Raw genomic sequence first — 23184 nt, forward strand, 5'->3', positions numbered from 1 at the left:
ACTTATACAACCATCAAAAAGTCAAACTCCTTTCACATTTGAACCAAATCATCATCACATCTCATTATTATTTTTGGAAATAATTGTAATAATCTCTTGAAAAATCAAACAATGTTTACAATAGTTGTGTAAGTATTATATATATATACATATATACATATAAAAGAGAGAGATTGAAAGAAAGGTGGAGTTTTTAATGTTACTTCCAATGATATAAATAACATCAGTTATGTCCAGGAAGGAAGAGATTAACAAAAGAATGAAATTGTAGAAAAGGAGTAATGAATATTAGAAAAGGCCATATTACAAGTATGGTGATATATGTATACACTAGGGATGCCAAATTTTTTTACTTCAAGAATAACAACAACAATATTGTCAATCGATTTCTATCAATATAAAGTCAATGACTTTGATACTGGTTATCATATCTTTACATCTATTCAAAATAACTTAAAGTTTTGTACAGCACTGAAATGACTCCAATGAGATCCAATTCCATTTCTTCAAATTCAAAGTTATGTTAATATGTTAAGTATCCAAAACCAACAATATTACATAACATGGGGCCCATCAGAAAGGGTGGTAGGTGGGCCCCACATCCAAGGTACCAGCATGGCATCTCCCAATTGGAGCGCACTCAGGGATCGCCAGGCTGGCACACGAGTGGTCCCCCATCCAAGGGCCACACAATTTAACCTGCGGCACTAATTGCGAGGGAATCGTGCCCGACAAGGGGAACGCATCTTTAAAGCTCCCCGCTCATGAGAGCGAGGCATCGGAACAGAGCGGGTGGTTAAAATGGCCGGCCAAAGTACCTGGGTGGTGGTACTTGTGAGTGTACCTGGGCTGTCCTCCAATGAGTCCATTCCTCCATCCGGCCGGCCGTACGTACATATATTCATCCATACAGTGACGTTCATCTGTTTGGTGGTGGTGAGTGAGGCGCGGCCATTGACTTTCTGCCCCTCCATCCAGACGTAGAAGTTGCGTGGAAAATTATATTGGAAGAATTCTATTGCTTTTGCAATCTCACAAACTTCACACATTTTTCATCATGCAGCCTTGCACACTCTTTTCCAAAATCTCTTGCAATTGGTCAAATTCTATATGTATATATATATATATATATATATATATGTGTATGTATACAGAAATGCTAGTAAAAACTTGTGCCATTGACCACAAATAAACATTGTAAACTATATGTTGTAAATTAATTTTTTGTTTGAAGCTTCATATGATGTGAAACTCCATGTTGAATGCTGTGCCATGTTATGGTGCTTCCGAGCTCCATGCATAGTGATCATGCAATGATACTCTAAGCAACTTGCAGCAATAATTTGCAAATTTTAATCTCAAACTGATCACATGTTAAGTTATTGCTTCACTTTTGATAGTAACAATGAGATATGTAGCAAATTAGAGATGGTTTTTGTCTCATCTAGTTTATCCCCTCTTGAGATGTTTTATATAAGAGATATATAGACATATATACACACTTATATGTGTGTATGTAAATGATATATATATGTCTGAGGCGATTTAATTGTAAAAATAATACCTTTAAGATTTGGAATAATCCTAGAGATAATACGGATTTAAGGAATTCTTTGTAAAAAATTTGAGATATTAGATCATGGAAGGATAAATAATAATAATAATAATAATAATAATTACCATGATAGGTTACTAAGTATAATGAGAATTATACAATTAGATTTTGAAATGCTACAAATTTATAAAAGTCTTGCATTATGTTTTTGTTATTTATGTTGTTGCTTTATCTCAATAGTGTATAAAAGACTTCAAAAATTACAGTAACATATTTATGGATGTTTTATGATATTAAGATTTCTTTTTATATAATACTTTGTGATGAAATTGAGACAAATTTGTGTTAATTGTTTTGGTTTTAAAAAGAAAATGTTCATTACAGACTTATTCTTATTTACTATATATATATATATATATATATATATACATACTTTTTGGACAATCTTAGTGCTTTAAAAACCTATACCAAAGTGGATCTTTGTGGAGCTTACAATTTAATGCTCATGAAACTAGAGACAAACTGATGGTCATGTTTTCAGAAGAGTTACGACTATTTCATGCCTTTCAAATTTGCAATTGCATTTTTTTTTGTTAATGTCTAATAAATCACATTGTTTGTGATTTCTTCAATCAGTTTGTTGTTATTGTAGCTTTTGTTGTTTGTTTCTAAAATCAGCTGATATCCTTATGCATTTTAACAATCCTCTACAACATTGAAAAATAAAAAATAAAAAAAATATAGTTTTATCAAAAAAAACTCTCCAAGATGCTGGATTACACATCAAATTGGACAAGTGTGCATTCAAAAAACCTAAACTACAACATCATGAATGCAGTATTGTGGACAAAAGTTCATCAATGGATTCAGAGCAAAGTAACCTATCTATAAAGAATTCAGCCAAATTGGATAATCTTAGACTGGTGTGGAAGAGAGCCACACACCAAGTCCAGAGACCCTGGTTCTGTTTTGCTTTATTCAGACCAGGCTGTCACATTCTATTCTGCTACCCAAGCCAGCCCCATTAGCACCAGCTCATATGCTCTTCACTGCAAATGTTGCTCATTTACTACTTCTGTTTTTGTTTTACACGGAAATTGAACAGGGAGAGACGATAACATTTAAATCCTCATTCATGGAGATCAGTCCACTTTGCAAAGTCAAAAATGACATTGACATTGACTGTGCAAGTCTAGGATTGGTCATGGCTATTTTTACATGGATGTGGGATTTGACACAACACATAATTTTATATATATACATATATATATATATATATATATATATGCGACTGGATGATACCATTTCATAGATAGTTTTATCTAAAATCAAAAAGAGAAAAAGAGAGAGTGAGAGGGAGAGAGAAAATGATAAGCATCTTAAACATGACTCAGCTTTCAAACATAACAGTGATATTGATATCAATCCTCTATTTTCTCCTTATTTTCTTTTTCTGTTCTATTACTTCTTTCTTGCCTATACCCACTGCAGCCTATTCACTCTTCCAAACCTCAATTTTTTTCAAGTGGGCTAGTAAGGCAGTGAAATTATTCGCCCTCTACATGTCAATTTTGGCGAACTGGAAGACCGGAATGGATATATATATATATATATATATATATAAACATATATATTTAATAACATTTTTCTGCGAATATGAATCCAACTTCTAATATAAGAATTTGATTGTTCGTTGGCTAGCAAAAAGCAGGAATCTGGACCCAACTGGATTGTCCATCACAACTTGAGTGGACCCACTTGTGAATCGAAGTGTGGGCAGAATCAGAACCTGGAACTGGAGATTGTTACTCACATGGAAAGGCGGTTCAATATATATATATATATATATATATATATATAAAATTTTTGTTGATTATTTTGATTTTCCTCCTCCTCCTGCACCCATGCGGCGCCATCCACAACCATGGACCGCAACGTCGCTGCAAAACTGGCTCGCATCCAACCACCCATAGGGCCGACACACAGAACAATGCACAGCAAAGCAAGTTCAGCACATGACTCAGCAGGCTGAGATAAGGGGATGAAGGAGAAGAAGAAGAAGAAGAAGAAGAGGAACAGGAAGAATTCTAACCGACAGCAACCTGCGATGCTCGTTAAGATTTGTTAAGCTTGGAATCAGTCGCATCATGGGATGTTGTATCTTGGGGATAGAGTGAGAGAGAATGAGACTCCTCGTCGATGAGTTTCCGTGTCGGTGGATGAGCTGCTGCTGCTTCATCATCACCTATGGGCTGGGTCCATGCTAAACATACAAAAATCGATTCTGCAAGAGCACGATGAGGAGTATTAAAACGAGGAATTATGACACCCTGGCGTTCCGTTGGAACAGAGATCCCAAGTGTCTGGCATACTACTGTGTTGCCACAGTGCAAGGGCTTCCAGGATCGCTTCTGTGGGATTCCGAAGACGCTGTCAACGGATCTATATTTGGAATATCCGCCCGCGATGTTAGAGACGCTTCTTCTGTGAGTTTTGGAATTTAGAATTAGAAGCGTCGCTGTAAAGCTATGGCATCTGCGGTTTCAGGATTTGTCAACGTTGCGTCGAGACAAACGGGTTTGGGATCTTGTTGCAGCTTGGCGATGAGTTTTGAGATGCATTCTTTCCATGATTGGCCCTCTTCTGTGCTTCATTCTCATCGAAGAGGATCCTTTCGTGGCCTTCCCGCAACCAAGGCTGCTCGTCTTGTGGACTTCCAGAGTTCACTCCTTCGATGCCTTATATTGACTTGTAGCTAGCATTGGAATTACTCGATGTAAAGTTCTTTGAACACTGAAGTTCAATGCCCATCAACTAGTTCAAACTGGGTAATTTTTGGGAAATTGTTCATTCTCGAGGTTCCATGTACATGGAATCCCATCTTTACCTTGAATCTGTTGTGATTTCTTCTTGTTCCCCAGTGGTGCTTGATCAATGACCTTTAAGGTCCCTTTCCAGCAAGTCTTGCTCCATATAGGCCTTCTACCTTGTGCGGGAAACCATGGTTTGAACGTAGCAAACTCCAGACGTTGGGGGTTTTAGGTCGTTGTGGTTGGTAATCAACACAGTGATTGCAGGCGGTTTTGAAAAAGCGATCCAGAGTTAGATTGTACTGTGCAATCCAGGAAGCTTACCAAGTGCTTAGTTACAATCTGAGTGCAAACAGGAATCGCAAGCATGCACATCAGCGTCTCACTGAAGCTTCTCTTTTAAAAGGATCGTCTGTTGCTCAAATGAATTTGGAAGCACTCTCAGGGATGCATCCTCGTTGGATGGTGCTCCCGAGATGCGTTGGAAGGGTGTTATAAAGGGCATGCATTCTATCATAGAAATTTTAGCAGTTATTATCGGATGCATCAGCAATCCCCCAGCCATGTCAGCGAGCTGCTGTTGAACCCACTTGATCTATAATATGCTATTCATTGCTTGCCCTCTCAATCCATTCTGTGGATAACATATAGCAGATTATACTTCTCCAAGCAAGCTTCCACATAGTTTCTCGAGAAGCAGAGCATGCGGTACGAAATATAGATGCAGTGAACAAACCGAAATTACGACTGTTGTCACAAAACTCGAATGGAAAGGAAAAAGACTTGCTTAGTCCTTCAGAAAGGAGCTTGGTGAGAGGATGTAGTGCCCCGTCTCATTCGATGTGACTTGGGACTCCTACAACATCTCATCCTCACAATCGTGAAGCATGCCATTGCAATGCCTCAAAGTGCACATGAATACACAGAAGGCAAATTCTCCACCAAACTTGCCGTTGAAGGAGTATACCACAAAGCCACTAGACTTCTCCACCCATGTCTCAGAAGAGTCAACACAGAATATGACCCGAATTCAAAACACTTAGCGAAATTTCATCTCGAACGCTCTCTCCAACTTCCGTAACCCCGCCATGGAAATTGTTCAAACCCCTCTGCAAGTTTTCAAAATGCACGTGCCGCGAGTTCGATCATTCAACAAATTAGAAGCAGAGCACATCCAACACTCGCTGCGTCGTTCCTCCCGCCGTCCAACCATCGAGAATCTAATCACCACAATCACACAACATGAAGTGAAATAAAAGAAAGATTTCTAACACATTGCGATGAAAAATTCCAAAGAGAAATTGACCCAAATGGGACCTTCAACTGACGATTCTAATTCACCTTCCCATCATCCCCTCCTCCCCCCTCCTTCGATTAATGCGATCCGTCCACTGCCCTGGTTCGAGAAAGACTCCTCCACACTTCCCACCATCGCAGCCAATGCTTCCAAACCCACAAACGGCGCAACCGTTTTTCACACCGAAGACTCGCCGGAATCCATCGCCACACAATCGTGGTGGAGATTGTCGACGGGATTGCGCTACGACGCAACCCAAATCCGTGCTTCTAACACGCATCTCACCACAGCTCGAATTTACGACCTGCACAGCTTTTGAACCCTTCTTCCACGCCTCCAGCCTCTGGAACGCCGAAGATTGGATGGATGGATGAGTGAATGTCCCTTCATCCGATGACGATTCTCGTTCATACGCAGTGTGAATTGTGGCCTTCGTTATACGACCTAATTTTCTTTGTTGTTGTTTAATTTAATTTATTGTTTTGTTGTTGTGGGTGGGGGAGAATATGGGGAAGAGAGGTTTTGGTAGGCGATATTGGTGACATTTTTTATTAGGGCATTTTTGGTTGATTAAAGATTTTTTGTTAAAAAAAGTGTGATAAAAGGTGTATTATTGTAGATTGAAACCATGGGAGGTTTGAATTGAAACATCTTGAACAAAGAGAAAAAAAAAAGGATCAATAGACAGATAGAATATCTATATATATATATATATATATATAGACAAAGGGAGAGGGAGAGAGAGAGAGAGAGCTATGGCATTATTTACGTATCGTCCCAAAATGGGGATAGGTAGAGATCTCCCAGAAGCTGAACTTGAAGAATTCAATTCTATCACGTATGTACACTTGTTTTTATTGAAACACTATGCTCTGTTCAGATATCATTGTTTTTTAAAAATATATATATTTTTCTACATTTTCTTCTTTGATATCATTAAATAATAATAATAATAATAATAAAACTACCATTTGATAATGTATTAGACATGAGCTTCATATATATATATTTTGCATGCAAAAATGTAAAGCTGGTATGTTAGGGCAGGCATGACAAGGTCATGAGCATCACAGACATTAAAAAGCTACTACGTTTGGAGCAGTACATGAGGTTTTTCAATGATTGATTTCAACAATAAATAAATAAATAAATAAATATATATATATATATATATATATCATTTCTTCATTAATCAAACCCACAATATCATTAAAAAATATAACTAAATAGTTGAGATTTAATTAAGATATTGAAAATTAAATTGGAACATTTTTTTTTTCTTTTTTTTCTTTTTTTTGGATGTGGAGGCAAATGTTATCAACATTACAACACTAAAATGCTATAAACGAGATTTTATAAACTGTAAAAAAATGTGTGTGAAAACAGGGAAGAGGAATTCACTCAAATTTCAGAATTAGCAAAAAGAAGAATAATTGAACTTGGAGGCCAAGAATTGTTTCCAGATGAAATTCAATCACAGTAAGAATGACTTTGTTGTTTACATACATATCAATATATATATATATATATATTATAAAATTTATTCCTAATGACCAAATATTGCATGCACTTCACTATATATATATACATATATATATATATATATATATATATATATATATGTATTTTTTTTTTCTGAGATGATAACTTAACACATTAATGTATGAACTTGATTATGGGATTTGGTAGGGTTGGTGACTGTGCTGAATCTGACAAGTTCCTAAAAAATTTAGATGGCTGGCAGGTTTATTTTAATCAAACTTGGGTCAAATTAATAAGTTCAAAACCTAATCAACATCGATGATGTGTATGTTTTTGTTGTGAGTAATCTCATTATGTTAAATATAAACACGCTTCTTAGATCTTTCTCACAGAGTTCAGAAATTAAATCTAACTAGAAAAGTTAATCGAAATATGTGGATAATGCAGGAAAATATGAAAATTGATGACAATATTCTTCTTGGGATTCATTCATCTCTACATGAATGCAAAGATGTTTGCAGAAATGGTATATATATATATATATATACATAATGTAATTTTTATTTTGTTGGAACACAATTTTACAATTAATTTTATATATCTAACATACAAACATAAAAATATAAAGAGACATTGATAACAAAACTTCAAAGTTTATGTTTCCAACACCCACAATTGATGTTTGGTTTAGAGTATTGAAGTTCATAGAAATAATATGCTTTGATAATTATTTTCATATCATTATGAAAAAACTTAAAAATAAGTTTACATATTTGATTACATTTCTAAATAAATAGTTAACTTCCTCGATGCATTTGAATACAAAATACCAATTGAAGGATATATTTTGTGCAGAGAATTCTAGTACGTGTATTAGAGGTTTGTCTCAGAAAATTAATAAAAGACCATTGGTAGTTAATAACTCAATTAAAGAAGATGTTATTGAAGCCCAAGTTTGTAAGAAAAGAGATATTCGTAGTGGACGCAACTATTATGAAGGGTGGGATAAATATGCTTCAAATGCTATGAAGGTTGTTAAACATTCTTACTTTGTTTTAAATTCACTTGAATAAATCAAACAGAAAAATTAATATATATATATATATATATATATATATATATTTGAAGGGAAAATAGTAGTTTCTAAACATTATAACTTTTAATAGACCGTGCATTGCAAACAGGAAATAGAACTCGAGGAAAACACTGTTCACCAAGAAAAAGGAGGGAAAGAAAACAAAATTGATGGAAACGATAGAAAGAAAGAAAGAAAAAAACCAAGTTTACAAGAAAGGTACGGATTTTAATGTGGCATACTAATAGTTATTACATCTAACATATTAATTAAAAATATCCAAGAAATAAATAAACATTACAAAGTTATCATGAAATTTCTCTCCTTGAATAGAATAATTTTGATGCTTTGTAAAGCATTACACTTGTCTAAAACTTGTACCCAGTAATTTAATGCATTATTTTTTTATTTTATTTATTTTTATTTTTTGAAAACAACATAAAAATGAAAGCATACACACTCTTATCATATCTCAATTAATGACATGAAATATTTTTTTAAAACTATTTGAGTTTGTATGATGATAAATCATCTTTTTGTATATATATATATATATATATATATATACATACACACACATACCTCTCATGAAGCTTAAATGGATTTATTGAATAAGACTAGTATACAGTTCAATGACGACATTTGATATAGAAATAATTCAGGTTATTAAGTATTGGCAAATCCAAGTCAATGGTAGAAAGAAAATGGTTTGCTGAAAGAGAACGTGAAAAGGGAAATGATCTTTTCAAGGTTTTGAAATTAAATTACTTACATGATATTTCTTTCTTCATTTTCTTTACATAACCCTCATCACAGTAATAGTAGTAGTAACAACAACAATAACAACAATAAAAAAATAATTTAAAACCACTTTTCTAAAGATTTACAAATGTCAACTTGTAATTGCAATTGAGTTGAATGAAAATCAAATTAAAACAGAACAAATTTTTTTGTATTCTCAGTTATTACAATAAATATATATATATATATATATATATATATATTTGTAAATTTCAACATTTTTTTATAATACCACATGATATTTTGTATCTAACATTAGTTTTACAATGATAATTTATATTTTAGGCCAAAGAATACAGTGCAAGCATTGATGCCTACAGTATGGCAATTGAACTATACCCAAATTCAGCTTTAGCACATGGAAATCGTGCTGCAACCAACATCAAAGTAAAAGAATTAATACTCCATTTGTTCACTACTATTGTAATTGATAGAAGACCATATATGTACATATGTAATGTTCTGATCTATACATTTTTACAACAAAAAGAGGCCCCATAACCATAGATTAATATAGTTTGGAATGGTGATCTGTTATGCATCAGTTGAAAAGGTGGGAAGATGCAATAAAAGATTGTGATACAGCTATAAATATTGATGGAAATTACATGAAAGTAAGTCCACAGAGTTCCAAATTGAAAACCATGTGATAATGTCATTGTGAGTGATTTTGTATTGTATGTAGAAAAAAATCCAATTCAATCAGTTATATATATATATATATATATATATATATATTAATAAATTAATTAACAATTTCACTCTATTTACTTATATTGCAATTTCTTATCTTAAGCCATAAAAAAAATAAAAAATAAAATAAACGATTTTTCTTTATGAAATGGAGTAGATTACAAAACATTGAAAATTCTGTTGCATTGTGAAGTAAGCTGTAACAATTTGTTTTTGTTTGTAGAAGCTAAAATAATGGAGAGCTAGATTATCCTTTTTGAGTGAATGTAGATACATGTGTTATTTTAAATGATATTGATTAAAGATGAAGAAGAAGGTTAGTAGTGCAATATGAAATAAAAATATTTGCAGGGGTACATGCGGCGAGGTTTAGCAAATTTGGAAATGGATAATGCTGAAGAATCTGTGAGGGGTAAAGTTTAATGAAAATAATTTTGTAAAAATGTAAATTGAGGAAACTTAATCAATCTTTAATCTTGGTTTTGAAAAATCTTTTTATCTGTTTATTTTATTTATTTTTCATAGAAACCCAAAATAATTTTTATCTGATAAATGAAATAAGTCAAAGGTGATGTATATTCAGTAACAATTTGGTATCTTGTAGACCTACAGAAAGCTTTGGAAATGGATCCCAACAATCATGAAATTCAAACATTAATACAACGTGCTAAAAATTTATTAAAAAAGGTTGAAGAAAAAAGAGAAAAGGAAATTGAAGCTGAAAGACAAAAGAGAAATGAATTAGACTCTCTCAAAGAGAAAGAAGAAATGGCCTCATTTGAAAGAGTTTCTACTTCTTGTCCATCATCAAACAATCGAATTCAAATGATAATTGAAGAAGTTGATGAAGTAGAAATTGATAAAAATCTTATAATGGACAACAATCTTCAATCTTCAAAAAGCAATGCCATACATCAAAACAAACAAGAAACATTTGAAGCTGATGAAACAAACACTAGCAATGAAGAGAAAGATAAAGTTGGAATAAATAACAATAATAACTCGTGCTTGATAGAAAGTGAAACCAACCATGAGGTTTGTGATCTTGTTAATAAGAGCAATATTGAAAGTAATATCAATGTTTGTAAGATTATGTATGAAGTCACATCAAACTATAGTGAAGAAAATGAACAACAAGAAAGAAACTTAAGTTGGCCAAATAAATATCACAAGTACAATGCTCAATTAAAAAATTTGCAATCTTTGAAAAATGATCCAATATCCACATCAATAGATAATGAAAATGCAAGCAACATTGAAATTCAAAACTTTGCTCCAAAAAAGATAGAAAACCAAGTAGATTCATTGGTTAAACTTCAAGTGGAAGATATAGATAAAACTTCCAACAATGAACCAAAGAGAAGCTTGGATATAAGTAATGTTGAAGTACCATTAAAAACAATTGAAGTGATTGAAACCCAACAATCCAATGTTAGTGACCAAATTGGTATTGAAAGCAAAAGACATGAATCAATGCTAAATGCAACAAGCAATTTTAATTCAAATGCATTGGCTAAAGAATGGAGACTAAGTGGCAATGAACTATTTTTGGAAAAGAAATATAATGAAGCTATAGAGAGCTACACAAATAGTTTGACTTACCAAAAAAGGTGTCATAATTGATCTCAAATTTGAACTTCAGTAACAATAAATAATGATAAATTTTAATATTGTTGTGTGATTTATATGTAAACTTAATACTTAATGCATTTTTTTAATATCTTATTTCACTAAAAAAATTACTTAACACAAATGTTGCATCAGTAGAGACCAACTTAAGTGATTTTTGTTGTTATTTATTTATTTTAAAATTCTTTTGTACATCATAGCAAATGCTTTCATTCATTTATGTTTTACAGTGCAGCTACGTATTCTAATAGATCAATGGCCCAAATCAAGTTAAAACAATTCAAGAAAGCAGAAGAAGATGCTTCTCATGCTATTTCTTTAGATTGCAAATTTTATAAAGCTTTTTATCGGCGAGGAATGGCTCGCCATGCACTTTGCAACACACAAGGTGCAAAAATGGATTTTGAGGTGATTGAACCATTGTTTTGTAGACAATAATGAATTAAATTTTGTATAGATTTATATATAATGTGTGCAATTTTTTCATTTAAGCTGTTTAATTTTACTAATTAATTTAATTAATTAATTTTTATAGGAAGTGTTGAAATTCACTCCAAATGACAAAGAAATAATCAATTTACTCACATCCATGGAAGTTGAGTACATTCCAAAGCGGCAAGGTCCCATGGTTATTGAAGAAATTGAAGATGAAGTATTTTTAGAAACTAGAGTGAACATGTCATCTCAAGTTTGCAATAACAAAAAATCTTGTGCAAATGTTCAAGAAAAAAATGAAGAGGATGATTGTTTGAATAGCTTTGAGGATGATAACAATAATCATATATCAAATTTATCTTCAAACCAATTAAATATAAAAGAGTGTAATATGATGAAGACAAAGGAAATCAATCCAAACCATGATGTTGAGAAATTTTCAATTGATTCAATATCAAGACAAGAAACAAAATCTAAAGGTACCAATGATTCAAATGTTTTGAAACCTCAAATTGAAATTGAGCTTGAGAAGAGAGCACAAATTGAAAAAGATAAAGGAAATGTATGTTTTTCAAAAGGCCAATATACTTTGGCAATTGAGTGCTATACTCAAAGTCTTGAATATGTTCCACCAAGTGCAATAGTTCTTGCCAATCGAGCTCTTTGCTACATAAATGTACAAAAATCATCAAACCACATCTTATGTACTTAATTAAATTCATTGGAAGTGACTTGCTTTTTTAATTTTGTATTTTCAAATCTATCACCTTTTGAAGGAAATATCTCATGATTTATTTATTTTTAATTTTTAATTTTAAAGTTTTTTTTGAATTTATTGGATACCATCTTTTTTATTGATGTTTCTATGATATTATTACAATACAGTTGCATGAGTATAGAAAAGCTTTGGCGGATAGTACACTTGCCATCCAACATGCTCCGGGATACATGAAAGCTTTTCATCGGCGAGCTGTAGCTTCACACAAGCTTGGTGATCTTGAAAACGCATTAAGAGATTATGAAGTAACATATATTTATTTTAAAACAAATATATATATATATATATATATATATATATATATATATAATATTTGAATTCATTATTTGTATTATTTCATGGATGTGTTTTTATTTTAGATGAAATTGAATTAATAAAAATGCATACTCCTATTCTTTAAATTTAAGAATTTCACATAATTTAATGCAATTTACAATAACATGTTTTAAAAAAATAATTTATGCAACACAAATCACATGATGTAGATTGTGGCAACCTTTTCTCAAGATGATAAGAAACTCAACAAAGATGTTGAATTGATAAAGAAAGAAATAGAGCTAAAAGCTTCCATGAATGCAAAAGTTCCAATTTTGATAAAACAACCCTTGATTCCAACATCTGATTCTTGTGAAGATGATGGCTTTTTTATGAAACCTGTTAGAACAACTGTATATAAAAATGAGAACAAAACTTCTAGTTCACAAGAAGAAAATATCAATCCAAATATTGGTCAGAATCCAACCAATGCTTCATACAAGAAGAGTGGAGAATTTAACAAAAGCAACAAAATTGAAAAAAAAGATGATGGCCACAACAATGGCTTTCCAAATTCAAATGGGTACAAAAAAATGAAGTTTGCAAAGATTAGGGCACTTCAAAAACCATTCACTGCTTTGGAATTTGAAAGAACGTGCAATTCTTTAAAAGAGAAACATTCTCTAGCACGAGAATACATAAATTCAATTGGCATTCAAACATATCCAAAACTCTTCAAAGAATCATTTAGTGGAAGTATTTTACAATGTTTCATTCATATACTTCAAAAAGGATTTATGCCCAATGATCCATTGGTAAGTGAGGCCATAGACACATCAAAAGCCAATATAATTTCTTACTATTGTGTTCTTGTAAACAATTCTTGTTCTCTATGTAAAAAATAAATATATTCTATTCTAAAATAAATAAATGAATGAGTGAAAAATAATAATTAAAATAAGATAAAATATTCAACATTGATTCTTCCTCTATACTTCAATAGGGTGCTATAGTGGTGCTTCGTGGTTTAACAAAAGTTAAGCGATTTTTGCTTGCATTGATGGTTCTCCAATCAAAAGATAAACAAGGCATTGACACACTATTTTATTGGTTGGAATTTTCTAATGAAGTTGATATGGGAGAAGTTCAACAACTTCGTGAAGCGTATCATGCCTCTTGAAATGATTAAAAAAAAAAAAAAAAAAAAGGAAGAAGAAAAAAACAAAACAATGAAAAATGACAATGTCCACACATGTTGATGTTTCTGTTCTCTGAATGAAAAATAGACATGTGATTTTTTTGGGAAATAAAAAAAAATAAAATTTAATAATTTACATTGTGTGTTTTAATACTTTTTATGAAATTATAACACATGAAAAATTGGATTGATAATTCTAATCTTTATATTATTAAAATTTAAAATATAATAAAGTTTGAATTGAAAAATTAATTGTACAAATTAAAGAAACTATAAATATGATGGAAATATGAAAAAATGTGAAAAACAACATTCGTGATCTTTTTTTAAATTTAATAATAAAAAAAATAAATTACAGGTATTTCCATTCATTTATTTATTTATATTTATATTTTATTTTTTACATACTGCGGATATCACTTGTATTCAAAATTATGTAATTTTAAAAAAATAAAATAAGAAATGATTTTATGTTCTAATAAAAACACTATAATTTTCATATCAAAAATAAAAAACTTGTTTTAAATTAATTTTAAATTTTAAATGTACTTGTAAAAAATGCAGCAATTGATGATATAAACATAAATACCTGTAGTGATAGAATGAGCATCCTAGGTACTATTAAGTATGTTCTATGATATTTATTAGTTGTATTTAGAATAGATCTATATATATATATATATATATATAGATATATTTCATATTGACATGTAATGGGTGATGGTTTTTGTCACAAATACTTAATTATTTTACACAAATTATAACATCATTATTATTTGTATAGTAAGAATTATATTATAACATTTTTGTTTACTATGGCAACTTCTTAGACTTTTTGAAATATTAAAATATTATTTATTTACATATATATATATATATATATATATATATATATATATATAGTATTTTATGTTTTTTTGTTTGCATCCATTAAAAAATAAATTAAATTATTCATGTATATATCAATGTAAATATATATTTATTCATTTTATATGTTATAATTTTTAAAATTGAAATCTGCATCTTTCTTCAATCCACTTGGAAACAAGATAGAATGTATTACTTGGCATCAATTTTTTTTATGTCTATTCTAATAATTAAATTTTAATATTTACAACCACAAAAAATATATTTCTATCACAAAAAGCTTAGTTACTTAAAAATTGCCATTGTATCTTTGCTAGGCTCTAAGTTAAATGCTCATGGAATTTAAACTCTAGGTTAGTACCTTAAAAACCACATAAGCTGCTATTATGCCACATATCACACAACAATGAAAATGGCAGACTCTCTTCAAAATGACCTTGTCTAATTAATATGATTATTATTTACCATCACTCTATGTATCCATCCTCCATTTAGCCATTAATGTAATTATCTAAATCATTTTTTAAATGTAGTATTCTCACAAAAAGTTGAAGTGCATTAGAGTTGAAATATAGATAAGATAAGAAAAAGATTATTTAAAAGGAATTTCTAAATTAATTTACTTACATTAATCTAAAAACTATGCATCCACCACATTTCTATGGTGATTTTCAATTCCTACAATCTTTGATCTTGCCTCAAAATCCTTAAAACTCATGGCTTTTTGGCCTTCTTTTTAAGCAAAATCAATATTTAAAGTCTATAATAATCTAATAATATAATTCTTCTTATGTCTTTTTTTTAAAAAATAAAATAAATCTTATTCTAAATTACTTTCCACCAATTTTATTAATTTTCTTTAAAATATCAATTACATTTATATACCTCATATTTTATTCAATATATTATTATTTTTTAACCCTATTTTTAAATCTATATTAATATTATTAATATTTTATATTAAAATAGCCTTGAATTTAATCATTTTATAGAAAAATCATGAGGTAGACGAAATGGACATACAACAACAAAAACAAAATAAGAGTGTTAGAAGTATAAATTAAAAAAAAAAAGATGTTGAGAGAAAAAAATAAGTTTAAAGGACAAGATTGTTATTTAGAAATATTAATGAATTGTATGTTACATACAATCTTTTGATTTATTTCAATATGTAAATATATACATATATATATATATATATATATATATATATATACGAAATATGGCTAGAATCTAAATATATTTTTATAATGAACTTAAAATCATGAAAGCTAATGTTGGCAATAATAGAAAAGAATAGTTTTATCAAAAGTGCACTATTAAAAATATGGAAAATAAATACACTAGATTTTGCATCATTATTTTGCTTTATAGGTTACATTTATTGATATAGAAGACTTTTTCCTTATTAACACTTTTTTGACTAATAAACTAAAATTGATCAATTGTATCTTTATTGGATCGAATTATATGTATATGATATTTTTATTAATTTTTACTAAGGATTAATTAATTTTTTTCTAAATGATAGAGATTTGATTTATTAAGAAAGACATTTCTATAAATTATTATTTTAAAAAAAATAGTAGATATATGCACTAATATTAGAAAAATATTAAGAATATAATTTAAATATGTGTCAAGGCAAATAATATTTTAAAACTTCATATAAAATCTACAATAGCCAAAAAAATTGACAAAGAAATGAAGAAGAAACCAAATACTTTCAATTAGTCATGAATTGATCACCTTAACTTCTAAATAACTACTAAAAATATTAAAAGTCTCATATAATAGATCTTAAAATTCTTAGGCAAAATATTATACATACATATATTTATATTTATATTTTTGTTGTATATTTATCTTTTAATTATCCTATAATTTGATGATAAATAAAATAGTCTATCTTTTATAATGCTATTTTTAAAATAAAAATAATCTTAATTTTTAATATTTAAATAATAAAAAAATATTTTTTATTAGTATCATAAAAAATTCGAGCCAAATAAATTATATTATGTATATTTATATAATACTTATCTAAAAAATAATTCAAAATTTATAAAAATAGAAATGGTTACTTCTATCATTGTAAATAAAAAATTGTAAGAATCATAAAAACAAAAACAATAATTTTGAAAAAGTTAAATATAGTTTTATAAAATATTGATTTTTTTCAAATGTCTAACTACTACATAAATTTTTTTTATAGTTAGTTAGTTATTTTTTTTTTAATTTTTTTTCCATTCTTTTTTCTAATAAATCCTATAGAAATATTTGAAAGTATAAGTATAAATTGTTTCTATAAAATCCAGTATAAGAAGGTAATGTGGAAGTGTTTAATCAAAATAAGTCAAATTTAGATATTTGAGATATTTTTCCACCATAAAATATTAGCGAATTTTTAATTTAAACCTTCATGATAGAAGTTATAGTATTCAAGAATTACAAAATCAACTCCCAAATTAACACAAAAAATTATTAATATTCGAATAGAAATTTAGAAATAGATAGACACAGTTGAATCAAAATTACTCAAATATTTGTAATATTTATAAATAAAAATTAAAAAAAAAATTATATGATGAATTTCTAAACTATTATGCTTGAAAGTAAAAAACATTAATATATATGAAAGTGTGGTAGAGAATTTTATATTTGAGATATAATTTGGTTGCAATATTTTCCAAAGTTAATGTTACTACTTATATTTGTTTTTGCTCCATATCTAAGATTCTACTTTTTAGAAAATCTTAAAAAATACAACAATATATGCTTTCATTTATTCTGCAGTGTAGTGCTTGCAAGTGGATTTTTAAAAGATGATACAAGTTGGCATTGGATAATACAATATGTGGCTAAGAATGAAATTTTAAGTTCAATGATGTTATTATTCTTATGAATCTGTTTTAGAATATCTTCAAATATTAAAAAATAATAATAGAATGTACATTATTATTGCTATGAAATATTCTTTTATATTTTTATGTTTTTTATTAATACATGTAGATGTATTGAATTGCATTCATCATTATTTTTTCATTAACAAAGTATCATTAGATATTTAATTAAATTTTTATTCATTAGCAATATTTTAATGATTTTTCAAATTTACTTTAATCAAATAAAAAGTTTTCCAATCATATGATACGTGTGCATAGAAGCTTATTATTTGTAATCTATATGTTACATGTTTCACTACAAATGATACATGGTTTTATTAGTATTTATTTATGTAATGAAAAAATGAATATATTTGATATAATTATTATTGTCAAAAAAAATGATAAAAATAATAATTCTTCATTGATTAATTTAGAGGTATAAAAATAATATGCTTCTACAAGCTTTTGTTAGTATATTTTAGAGGGAAGGCACAAATGTCTATGTTAATTTCTTCTTTTTACATTGCAACTTGATTACTTTTTAGTAGAAAACAATTGTTTTTTTCATACATTTCTTTTAATTTGAGTGATAAAGAAAATTGTTGTATTACCAAAGAATTTGGACTTTAAAGTATGCTTAAAGCTATTAATAAGGTATTTACTTAAGATGAAGCACCAATGACGAATATGACAAATTTTAAGGCCATAAATAGGTTGCTATAAGATACCATAAATATTAATTAGATTATTAACAGATTTTTTGTATTAAAAAATATTTGTTCCAAACTTTGTAGGTTCTTTGTCATAGAATAAGAACTCAAATAGTCAATGTAGATTTGGAATTGGTTGATTTATGTCTGTTTGTAAAAAATGCATATCTTATTATCAACATAAGACTAGGCTTAGTTGATAATGCTGAAGGAGATAAAAATATAAGCTTTGTACAATATTCTCTTTGTGTTGGTAAAAGCATAGATGTTATTTGTGCTAATAAAGATAAAAATAAAATTTACATTCTTAATATAATTAATTTGCATATGTTAATTAATTGAATATACATATGGCAATATTAAAAATTGAGCAAATATTAAACAATACATCATAAATTCTGTGATAGTATTTACTGTTGTAAATGATTATTACCTATTGTGGAAAAAAGTATCATTTTCAACGATGATGTATTTTTTTCGAAATATTAAAGCATGAAATATGTAAAATCAGTTTTTTTTCAACAAAAATAAATAAATAAATAACTCAACACTGTATTTACTATGTGTATTAGAGTTTCTAACACATCTAAAAGTTGTTATACTATGCTTCAACAATCAATCCTTCCTATTAAAAGGTTGAAATAGTAGTTGTTCTTTTCTTGCAAGAGAGAATTATATTTTTCCCCTCAAAGTTTGCTAATTATTATATCAAGTTTGTAAATAAATACAGAACTTGGTGACAAAAGGCAACAGATGTAATAATTTTAAAAAATAATTTTAGAAATCATAACTGCATATTTTCTATGACAGAGGAAATACTTATCAATAAAGTGAACATTTTTCAATTAAAATAAACCATAATGCAATACATTCTCTAATATGATAAACCTCTCTCAACAGATAGTACGTACATTATTAACCATAGGCCAAAATTTTGAACCATTATTAAAAAATAGGTTCGAACTGTTATATGTTAAAGAACTGCAAATTGATTCATCGTACATCATTTGACCCTTAAAATAAAAACTTCGAAGGCATGATTGCAAGGTTTCACAAAAATGATTTTTTTCTTTTTTTAGAAGCACCAAACTAAAAAAAAAAATCATACAATGTTGAAGAAAAAAGAACCACATGTAGCGAAAATGGGGGGGGGGTGGGGCTATAATAAGGCAGAATAAGAACGGCAAACCTGAACAAATGAGTGTTGGAGGGAGGGACTCATCTAAGGCAGGAGCAACCGAAAGGTAGGAAGTGCCAATCACCGAAAAACAGAATGTACATATAAAAAAAATCACAAAAAAAAAACCCTTAAACACATAAACAGAAACAAACAGATATGGAAACATGCAGAATCAGAAGCAAGCAGTAGCAGGCCCAACTAGGATGATGAGAAGCGAGGCGAAGGAATCGGAGGTAGATGCAGAAATGCGGGAATTCGATGGCACAGTGATTACAATTGAGACGTGGAGGAGTCGGTTATAAAGGGGAGGTGCGATGCAGGTGAGGTGGGATCTGTGGAACCCTAGCACAGCATAGCACAGCAAACGCAACGCAAATAGTGCGACGTTCACGCGATGTCTAGTTTGTTCGGCGTCGTCATGGCCCGGACTTCTGTCACCGCATTCCATTAACGGGCGCCGGTGATTTGCTCTCGCTCTCGAGAGCGCCGATTCGCCAAAGTTAGCGCTCAAGCTAGAATCCCTTAAAGCCGGGTCGCACGCACATGACTCCACAGACATGGCGCCGGAGTTACATCCAACTGCGCGGAGTTGGTAAAGCCCGACGTTGCGAACAGACTGGACCACCTGCCCTGCGCTTTTGCTTACCGCGAAGTCGATCTGCGCGAGGTGCTCTTAACGCGGCCGCGTCCGCTGTAGACCTCAGCATTCGGTTGACGAGTTGGGTGCCCAGGAGTTTCGCCAGGTTAGCTCGCTCGCAGGAACAGGGTCGTTGTATCAGTCCCCCGTTGGAGCAGCGCCGGTGTTGCAGGAATCTATCTCCCCTCTTGAATCGAAACGCTCAAGGTTACTGGTGGGAGTTTCGCACGACCACGACTCTATCGCTCCACAGGTGTCGAGAAGCAGCAACAGCAGCAGTAGCAGAATCAGGCAATCGACCAAGATGGCCACTTCCAATGCAGCAATTCTGACCATTTTACTGGTTGTTTACTTTGTATCAGGTGTAGTTGGATCTATTGATGGACGCCCGCGCCCTGCGCACTTCCCCGATGCACCTACGACGGAATACGGCCCAGAGCCCGTTATATATGATAACACTATTTCGTCTCCGATCGACTGCTCCTGGTATGGGTGGGCAAACGAAAACTTCCCCGCTAACACTGGAGCTGCGTGCCTGACTGTTCTTCGCAAGGCATTGACGAATTCGACTGTGAACCCCCCCTCAACTATGGAAGCGTATCGGTATTACACGTTGAAGCGTTTGATCGACGCCACTACCAATGAAGCTTACTGCTACATCGGATGCTTCAAGTTGGCAGGCACATCATCCTCTGCTGGATCGCCGCCTCCGATGGTGGATTCCCCACCGGCTTCAATCCCCGCTCCTTCTACTAATGCCCCGCCTCCATACTCTTCTACTCCTGCGGGATCTGTGTCGCCAGCCCCCGTGGGCGATGGACTCCCTCGCACTGGTTCAGACAATCCAGCTTTCGGCCCAGGCCCTGCCGGAGGTCCTCTAACCAGCCCTCCATCTAGCTCTGCAGTGCACTTGCATCCATCGCGGTTGTTCTCAATTGCGTTCCTCGGAGTCGCGCTCATTCTCAGCCTATTTTTTACAAGAGCTTGATGTAGTCGTATGAATGTAGACAGTGGGAAATGCAGATTCGAATCATCGAAGTGTAGGGAATTGACCGCATGTCTGTGTTTCAGAACACAGCTTTGCATGTCATAGGCTTAGGCGGAGGGATTATTCTTGTAAGCACTCGCGTTCTGGCGCGCAGCGATTCATTCGGTAAAGTGCTTGTAGGCGCTCGAATTATTTACATAAGACGCGATGTCCGCCTCGGAGGGGAGCCGAGATTCAAGAGTTGCACTTATGTTCGACCTGAAGGCCATTGCAGATTAAATCAATATATTTTTCACTCAGTTGATGTCTCTTCTTTACAATCCGGTGTTCTTCTCTCACTGTATCTTGCTATGTTTTCAGTCGCCGTTGCTGCAAAACCCCACATGAGTCTTTACGATCAACAGTGCTAAAAACGCAACCGCTGCGTTGAGAGTTCCGTTGGCATATCTAGCATTCGGTATAATGCAGAGTATGAACCCATCTATCTATCTTTGAAAGGCGATTGGGTTAGTGTGGACTTATTTACACTGTGGTGCTGCTATTTCCATCGATGCCTTCTGTATCAGGAGTATACAGCATAGTTGAGACCATTTGAAAGCATAGAAGTAATAAATAGATTTAGGATCACAGTGAGATAGGGCATTAACTTCGAACTCTTTGCATTTGGAAGTGATGAAAGCTTGATTATTTTGATAAATGGAAAAATTTTCAGAAGTATAACTGGTTGAGTTGTTGATGGAGTTTTATAATGGCTGCGTGTGGGAACATGCTATGGTACCCAATTAAGATTACCTTCAACTGGTTTGGTTTAGAAGACTTCAAATTGCGTTTTTATCACTTAAACTTTATTCTATGTTTATATATGTATATATACATACATTTCTTTCATTTTTTGAATCAAGATTCTTGTAAGGAAAACAGTAAGTCTCCAACACAACACATCAGTTTTAGGTTTTTTAGGTACAGTAGATTTACTTAGACATAAAAGCGTCCACATTCATACAACAAAATGGAGAGTTTAGTCATGTCGGTACTGTTCAAGAATATATTAAAGTTTTTGTGAACGGATGTAATAGACACTTGTTTTCTTACGAATGCAGCATTAATCCATCAAGCTCCTTAAAAGCCAAATATGTTTTTGGCTGTTTTGGGCATTCAACATGAAGTATAATTTATTTATTCTTTTATTTTTTATTTTGTTTGTTTAGAATAGAAAATCTTGTGAAGTTTTTGGAATTAGTTGTGACGTTTCTTAGATTTGGACTTTAATTGGAGCACTATGGATTAGGGTATGTGCAAAACACATGATAGCTACAATTATGAGGAATTTTGGGTATTGCATGACAACAATATTGCAAAACAATGGACCCATATTGGCAAGGGAGACCCTACATCACAAAGTTGTCTAGTACATTTTAGAGCTAATGGTCATGTATGACTTTCTATAATCCATATCAATTCAATTTTTGATATATATATATATATATATATACACATATATATATTCCCTTCTAAAGAATATAGAAGTGCTTTTATCCACCATCTATTTTGTGAAGATTTTTTCATTTTGAAAATCATATGATTTTTTGAAATAATTTCTTTGTTCCTATGTTTTCAACTACCTACTTCTTAAGAACAATTTGGTTGAAGATGCCATATACATCTTCTTGTTCTAAGATTTTGAATGTATGTGCTCAACTTGAGGGTATCATTGAAAAACACTTCCTCCAAAAAGATTGGAGTCACAAGTAGGAATTGTGCCTAGCATAAGTCTCATCTTTTTGGGCACACCAAAAAATCCTTTTCTCTCATCTTCAAATATTATGATTTGTCACATGCAATGATCTTAACACCCATGATTTTATAGCCTGACTCTAATATATGTTAGGAACAATATCTTATGGTT

General features: G+C 31.2%; 2 protein-coding genes across 11 annotated transcripts; one reads left to right on the top strand and one right to left on the bottom strand.

Annotated features, from left to right (window-relative positions):
• Positions 1 to 5132: 5132 nt before the first annotated feature.
• LOC112284229 (uncharacterized) lies at positions 5133 to 5978 on the bottom strand. Its single transcript, XM_024523859.3, has 2 exons — positions 5707 to 5978; positions 5133 to 5585 (listed from the first exon to the last, which is right to left on the bottom strand). Exons 1-2 carry the CDS (start codon positions 5940 to 5942, stop codon positions 5465 to 5467), a joined length of 357 nt encoding a protein of 118 aa, XP_024379627.1. The 5' UTR covers positions 5943 to 5978; the 3' UTR covers positions 5133 to 5464.
• A 134-nt stretch (positions 5979 to 6112) lies between these two features.
• Positions 6113 to 14149, top strand: LOC112284228 (uncharacterized). 10 transcript variants are annotated; one of them, XM_073535007.2, is made up of 17 exons: positions 6113 to 6500; positions 6710 to 6772; positions 7049 to 7141; positions 7407 to 7482; positions 7592 to 7670; positions 8000 to 8175; positions 8329 to 8438; positions 8882 to 8969; positions 9306 to 9407; positions 9566 to 9634; positions 10065 to 10125; positions 10318 to 11323; positions 11573 to 11750; positions 11878 to 12453; positions 12663 to 12800; positions 13041 to 13625; positions 13814 to 14149. In XM_073535007.2, the coding sequence occupies exons 5-17, from the start codon at positions 7598 to 7600 to the stop codon at positions 13988 to 13990; spliced, it is 3339 nt and encodes a 1112-aa protein (XP_073391108.1). In that variant the 5' UTR covers positions 6113 to 6500; positions 6710 to 6772; positions 7049 to 7141; positions 7407 to 7482; positions 7592 to 7597; the 3' UTR covers positions 13991 to 14149. The 10 variants fall into 10 exon arrangements, 9 of the variants coding, with proteins under 9 accessions (XP_073391108.1, XP_073391109.1, XP_073391110.1 ...); XM_073535008.2 differs by having other exon boundaries at positions 7407 to 7469; XM_073535006.2 differs by lacking the exon at positions 7407 to 7482 and adding an exon at positions 7352 to 7406 and having other exon boundaries at positions 6115 to 6500; positions 6693 to 6772.
• Positions 14150 to 23184: the final 9035 nt, after the last annotated feature.

This window comes from Physcomitrium patens, chromosome 7 (genome assembly GCF_059467195.1).
Source record: "Physcomitrium patens ecotype Gransden chromosome 7, ASM5946719v1, whole genome shotgun sequence".
Taxonomy (NCBI): Eukaryota; Viridiplantae; Streptophyta; class Bryopsida; order Funariales; family Funariaceae; genus Physcomitrium; species Physcomitrium patens.

Coding starts and splice junctions, on each gene's coding strand:
- LOC112284228 (XM_024523855.3), top strand. CDS start 6,418: ATGGCATTATTTACGTATCGTCCCAAAATGGGGATAGGTAGAGATCTC. Junction 6,501..6,709: donor GAAGAATTCAATTCTATCAC/GTATGTACACTT, acceptor ATGTTAGGGCAG/GCATGACAAGGTCATGAGCA. Junction 9,635..10,064: donor TTGATGGAAATTACATGAAA/GTAAGTCCACAG, acceptor AAATATTTGCAG/GGGTACATGCGGCGAGGTTT.
- LOC112284229 (XM_024523859.3), bottom strand. CDS start 5,942: ATGCGTGTTAGAAGCACGGATTTGGGTTGCGTCGTAGCGCAATCCCGT. Junction 5,586..5,706: donor GAGGAGGGGATGATGGGAAG/GTGAATTAGAAT, acceptor TGTGGTGATTAG/ATTCTCGATGGTTGGACGGC.